This window comes from Vicia villosa, linkage group LG3 (genome assembly GCF_029867415.1).
Source record: "Vicia villosa cultivar HV-30 ecotype Madison, WI linkage group LG3, Vvil1.0, whole genome shotgun sequence".
NCBI classification, from domain to species: domain Eukaryota; kingdom Viridiplantae; phylum Streptophyta; class Magnoliopsida; order Fabales; family Fabaceae; genus Vicia; species Vicia villosa.
This window is the reverse complement of record NC_081182.1, coordinates 3,701,731-3,708,470: the sequence shown is the minus strand read 5'-3', so window position 1 is coordinate 3,708,470 and position 6,740 is coordinate 3,701,731. Positions and strand designations below refer to the sequence as shown.

General features: G+C 32.2%; 1 protein-coding gene across 1 annotated transcript; it reads right to left on the bottom strand.

Annotated features, from left to right (window-relative positions):
- Positions 1-4,587: 4,587 nt before the first annotated feature.
- LOC131654773 (dehydration-responsive element-binding protein 3-like) lies at positions 4,588-5,494 on the bottom strand. Its single transcript, XM_058924704.1, has one exon. The coding sequence runs from the start codon at positions 5,409-5,411 to the stop codon at positions 4,812-4,814; it is 600 nt and encodes a 199-aa protein (XP_058780687.1). The 5' UTR covers positions 5,412-5,494; the 3' UTR covers positions 4,588-4,811.
- Between the last annotated feature and the right edge of the window lie 1,246 nt (positions 5,495-6,740).

Genomic DNA, 6,740 nt, shown 5'->3' with positions numbered 1-6,740 from the left:
ACTTGATCCATACTAGTTGAAGAAGTTATGTTAGAGTTTTGTGAGATTAAGATAAGGCGTGAAATTTGGGTTTCACTTTTGGAGCGCAATCTATTATGGAGTGAAATAAGTTAGCTTATATAGGTAAAACATTTCACAACGGTCGATTAAGAAACCCTGGAGAAATGTCTTTAACATTTAACCACAGTTATTAATATGGATCATTGTTAAAAGTAGTTTATTTTTATTTAAAAAATATAAATTAAGGGAACACGCCCTTTTTGTAATGAAAAAAATAAATTTTTTACTGTTGGGATTGAAGTGAGTTACTCCTTTAAATTTCACCACGATTGTTAATTTTTACCTTCGAGAAAAGTGATTAAAAAAGAAAGGCGCTCGAGGAATAGATCTTACTTCGGTTGGATAAATGTCTGTAGTAAGAAATTGTTATGAATGTATATTTTGTAGTAGTGTTTATAGCTAATTTACTAGACTTCTAAGAGGTGATGAGCCCGGTTAAACACACTAGGTTACTGTCCATTATTGAAAGTGAAGGAGCGAGAAACACAAGAAAAAGTGAGGTTTGAATTGGGTTGCATCAAATATAATCTTCTCGCAACTCAAAACACAAGGTTAACAAGTGAATAAAAATAAATGACACAATTATTCTCTTATTTGTATGCTTTTCTTTCTATTACACTCCCATCTTTAGGAAAGGCTTCCTAACTTGTTTCCTTGCAATCATTTGATTCCCCAAGATTGATCTTTCCATAGATACCAATTTCCAAGCCATTCCCCAAATGGCAAGGAAACTTCCAAGGAGACTAGTTAATTGTGAAGTAAATATTGATAATGAAGTAGGTATTGATGGAGAAATGATGTATCGTGTAATGTTTGCAGTTGTTGAGCCAGTTGACTACCTAGAAGCACTTAAGGCAAAAATTTAGAATGTTGTTATGGTTAGAATTAACCTCTATAGAGAAGAATAAAACATGGGAACTAGCTAAGTTGCAAATTAGTAACAAGGCCAATTATATGAGATGGGTGTTAAGACCCAATGTAAACCTTGAGGGAAAGATTGTAAAGAACAAATCTATAACTGTTGCAAAAGGTTTATTGCAAAGATAAGGAGTTGAATGCGATGAAGTCTTCTCGCCTGTGGCAAGACATGTGGCCATCTGGCTAGCAGTGGCTTTGGCCCGCGATAGAGGATAGTCTCTATTTCATGTAGATGTTAAATCAACTTTCCTAAATGGCCCTCTAGAACAAGAGGTGTTTATAACCTAACATCCTGGTTATGCAATAAAGGATAAGGCAAATAAGATATACAAGTTGCATAAAGTCTTGTATGACATGAAACAACCAGCAAGGGCCTGTAACAAATGAATTAAAAATTCTTCATGGAGGCTAGATTCAAAAGGTGAAAATATGAACACGGTGTTTATGTTAAGGCCAAAGAAGATAAACATTTACTCATCATTTTCCTTTATGTGGATGATCTTCTAGTAAAAGAAAGTTGTGAGAAAGAGATTGACTAGTTCAAAGCTAAGATGAAACTATTCTTTGAAATGACTAACCTAGGAAAGCATTCTTAGACAACTCAGTGGAAATTATTATGCATCAAGTAACATATGCAAAATAAATATTGACAAGATTCAATATGCTATAATGCAACTCTGTAGATGAGAAAGACAAGGTTGATGCTACGATGTTGAGACAATCAGGATCACTAAGGTATTTGTATCAAATCAGGCCATACATAAGCTTCTCACTTGGCACTACTAGAAAATTCGCGTTTAGTGACCGAAAAAATTCAGTCACTCTAGCCACCGAAATTTAATATCATGTACTCACAATTTTAGATGTCGCTAAATTGGTCACAAAATAAATTAGCCACTGAATTTGTGACCGTATACTCAGTCTCAAAAGATAAACTTTAATTTATTGAATGTTGGTAATAATTTTTATTTTCCCTCTATTTCTTTAATTAATTTAGCGACTGAAATATCGGTGACTAATATATTTAAAGAAGGGTTAAGTATGTTTTTGGTCCCTATAAATATCTCAAATTTTATTTTTAGCCCTATTAAAAAAATGACATATTTTAGTCCCTATAAAATTTTTATACATTTAGTTTTAGTCCCTGCTATTTTTTAAAATTTTGAAAACTGTTTAATTACTCTTAAAATTTTAAATTTTTGAATAATTTTTTTCATACGTGTTTAAAATATTATAAATTTTTTTTTTACCGAATTATAGAATTTTTTATAATGAGAAGAATTAAATATGACTTTTCTAAATTTGAAAAGATAATGTTAAAAGTAATGCAAATCTCAACTTAGAAATTAAATTTTGAGTTTCTTTTTTTTTCGAGGAACTTTTTATAATGTTCTAAATATGTCTGTAAAATAATCATTCAAAAAGACATATCGATTTAATAGTAGGGATTAAAACTACGTGCATAATAATTTTATAGAAACTAAAATATGTCATTTTTTTTAACAGGGACTAAAAATAAATTTTAAAATATTTATAGGAATAAAAACATACTTAACCCTTTAAACAAGATAGTGTATTTAGCGACGGAAATATTTGTGACAAATATATAAATATATGTTTGTTAAGATTATGTGTTGCTGATTTCAATGATGCATAGAGAATAATGAGATTCATCAGTGGCACACTACACTTTGGTCTCCTATTTCGTGTAGGCAAGGGGCATAAAATGCTAAAGCTCATTGATTTCTATGTTGTTGATTAGTGAGATGACTAGGTTAATAGGAAAAGCATAACTGGAAACTTGTTTAAGTTCCTATGAGCACATGTGCCGTGGTGCTCAAAGAAACAATAAGTGGTGTCTAGCTGTTAAGGTTGAATATGTTGCAAGGTGTTGTTGTAGCTTGTCAACCAAATTGTCTTCAATCCTTGTCCAATGATTTGATGATTACACTGGAACAACAAATCAAACTGTTGATAGACAACAAATAAACCACCAATCTAGTCCAAAATTCCATTGCACATATATTTCATTTTGTAAGAGATCAACTCACAAAGGGGAAGCTTAATGTTGTGTATCATCTAACAAAAGAACAAATGGATAATATGTTCATCAAAGTAATCAAAAGAATACAATTCATGAAATTGAGCAGTGAACTTAGAGTTATAGCTTTTGACAAGTTGATTTAAGAAGGAATGATAAATTTAAGCCAAGCTTTGAGGTGTTTAGCTAGTTAGTTATTCATTACTAACTTAGTTAATTAATTTTCTATTTTGAAACTATGTAAAAGTAGTTATTTGATGGGCAAGTAAGTGTTGATCTTGGCTATATACAGATGAGAGGTTGAAGCATAAAAAAACTTTGGGTCTTGATCAAGGCACATTGCTTGCATGATGCACCCACCGTCCAACTCAAGAACATATAAAACAACCAATAATTTAGATTTGGAATCTACATTATTTAGCACAAAATATCAGTCCTTGGAGTCAAATCGCAACTGACAAAACGACAGTTAGTACATATGTGAACTGTAACTCATTATTCATGAACCTCCAAAACCATCTATTCTCATTCTACTATCCATCCAAGGAACAGAATTTTCATTACATTACATTCCTCAAAACCACTCTCACTCACTCCATTACATGTGAATTACGTGTGTTTTCCTTTTTTTTTTTAATGTCAAATTTGACATGTCATAATCAGGATTTAAAAAAATTGTCTGTTATCGTGAAAATCGCCGTGACAAAATAGTTTTGGTAGGTACCAATATTACTACGGTATTATTGTTTTTATATTAGAGAACAATTTGTGGTAAATTCATTCAGTAAAGACAGCAATTAATTTTATAACACATGTACGGACTGAATTCACAAAAATCTTTAGGCGATTGCGACTGATTTTTAAAACCTTCATCTTAATATACATATACACATCACACCATAGAGAACCAATCATCACCCACCATTTGCCAAATTTCTGTGATCAACAAGATACCAATATGAATTGAGAGTGAGAGGAGTGGTATAGTGGGGTTACACATAATTAACTTCTCCATTAATCACTTCACCAACAACATTATTAATTGGAACTGGTTAGATAGCTTATCGTCAAATTATTAACATCATATCATTATTTTCAATATTTCCCTTTCTATACTTTTCCTTCTTTTTTCTTTTTCATTTAACCAACAACTAAAACAAGGACTTTTTCATCATACAAACGAGGCAATTAACCACCTGCATGTCATTAAAACATTCGTTGCCAAAACAGGAAAAGTGAAACTCATAATTAAATTACAACTTTTTGCGTCACAAATGCCAGCTCGGTTGATAGATGTGCAAAGTCACCGGGAGTGAAAGAGTTAAATGACCTGGATTTGATACGTGACGAAGAAGAAAATAATAAAATAACAACTAACTTATTCCATATCACTAATAGTTTAGTTGATAATTGTGTAGGAAAAAACGATAACATAACTACTAATATATTAATGTTAATTCAGTTGATAGTTGTGCAGAGACAAAAATAAAGAAGTGAAAAGAACGTGATTCTTCGGTCCTCTCACAAAAGAAAAAAAATACTAACAAAACGACTTTTTTCCCTCTTATTTATTTATTTATTAATTTATAGCAATAATTACAATTCAATTGAGAGAGAAAAAAAAACACACAGAAACAGAAGACACAGCAGCATACTCATAACAGAAAAACCACAAGTGGCTGCAGAGACACAGACCAAAACTAAGAAAACAAAAAGAAGAGATTTATACAGAACAAGAATAGAGAACGGTGAAGGACTTTATAGTAAAATCACCAAACTCATCTGAAGAGTACTAGCCATAGTTACTATAAACTTCACTCCAAAGAAAATCTTCCATGGTGTGCAAGCAGGGAGGCTGAAACATCCACGACGCGTCGATAGAATCAATAAACACAAACTCCTTCTCGAACTCACCGCTGTTTCCGAGACTAGGAAGTTCGATAATCTCGCTCAATTCGTACGGGGCAGCCGAAGAAGGAAACTCCATGTGAGCGGCTTTTGTAGCAGCGGCCTGGACATCGCGGGGAGAGACAGAAGCCGGCCGGGGGAGCGAGTTTGCTAGCTCGGGGAAGTTGAGAATGGCAGCATTTCCTTTGATGCTGAGAGCAGCTACGTCGTGAGCCCGGGCTGCCATTTCAGGAGTTGGAAATGTGCCGAGCCATATTCGGGATTTCTTCTTCGGCTCGCGGATTTCGGACACCCATTTGCCCCAGTTTCGCATACGGACGCCGCGGTAGAGTGGATGCTTATTTGTGTTTGTGTTTGTGTTTGTGTCTCTAATGCGTTTGATTTTTTGAGATTGTGATTGTGATGGTGATGATGGTTGTGGTGAATTGTTTGAGATGGTTGTGGTTTCTGAGTTATGAGGTTGTTGTTGAATAGTAGTACTCATAGTTTGGTTTGGGAAGAGAAGAGAAGAAAAAGAAGAGAAGAAATAAAGGGAAGTTAATGGGGCGTGACCCTTTTTTGTGTCACTTGGCAATGAGACTTATAAAGGTTGAGTTGAGTGTAAAGGACTAAACGGACCCACACGTAAGGAAAATGGGTCATGAAACCAGATCCCATGCAACCAGTATTACTGTGTATTGTATGGAATGGACTGTAGAACTTTAGATTAAGAAAAAAGTAATTGAGAGAGAAATCATATCTTTCTATTAATCTATTGGTTTACGTATTGTATAGTATGATGTAGAAAATTCAATATGATGGTTAGGGAAATAGTATTGAGAGTGGAGCGGGGGACATGCTACTCTTTGCAATATAATTGCAATTTTTTTTATCAATATCTATGAAAGGATGCATGACTAAAATTTTGGTCTGTTCCATAAAAAAACAGAATGGTGGATGTTTGGTAGATGGAATATATTTTGTCACCTCTAATTGTGGTTATTGATTTAAGTTTTGGGGAGTTTAGACTCAAAACCACATGTAAACGATCACATTTTATTCGTGTATTAAAGGAAAATTCTTTGGTATTCTCGTATTTTGATTAGACATTTGTATTTGTAGTTTGATTTAAGCATTTTAAATTATGACTAAAATTTTGGTTTGTTTCATAAAAAAAGTAAAATGGTGGATGTTCGGTAGATGGAATATTTTTTGTCACCTCTAATTGTGCTCGTTGATTTAAGCTTTGGGGAGTCTAGACTCATACCCACATGCAAACAATCACATTTCATTCCGGTAAGAAAGAGAAATTGTTTGGCATCCTCGTGTTTTGATTAGACATTTGTATTTATGGTTTGATTTAAATATTTTAGTTTATTTTAAAATAAGGGATGCGGTACTCAATACCATTATTTGATTTAGATGATAAATTCAAAAAGGTATCAAAGAGGCAAAAGTAATTTTGATTGGAAGAATTGATTTTAACTTGTTTCATTTGTTGATAATATAATTGTTTGTGACTTTTAAAATCGATTTTATTTCAAGTTAGAATTTGTAATTTCTTTTAGTTTAAATGTTATTTTTACAATAAAAAATATTTTTCAACTTACTTTTATAAAATAGGTTCAAACATTAATATTTTAATTTCAACCAAAATTAATTTTATATAATTAATTTATTCAAAATAATTTTTTCCACCATAGGATCAAACACACGTTAAATTTCAAAACTAATATTTGGATTTCAAAAATTGATCACAATTTATTTTTAAAAAAAGTTGTTGATTTTTAAATATAAACATTTTTTTTACCATAATGCATAAATATAAATAAAT

What these genes read in the sequence shown, in the direction of transcription:
- LOC131654773 (XM_058924704.1), bottom strand. Translation starts at nt 5,411, where the DNA reads ATGAGTACTACTATTCAACAACAACCTCATAACTCAGAAACCACAACC.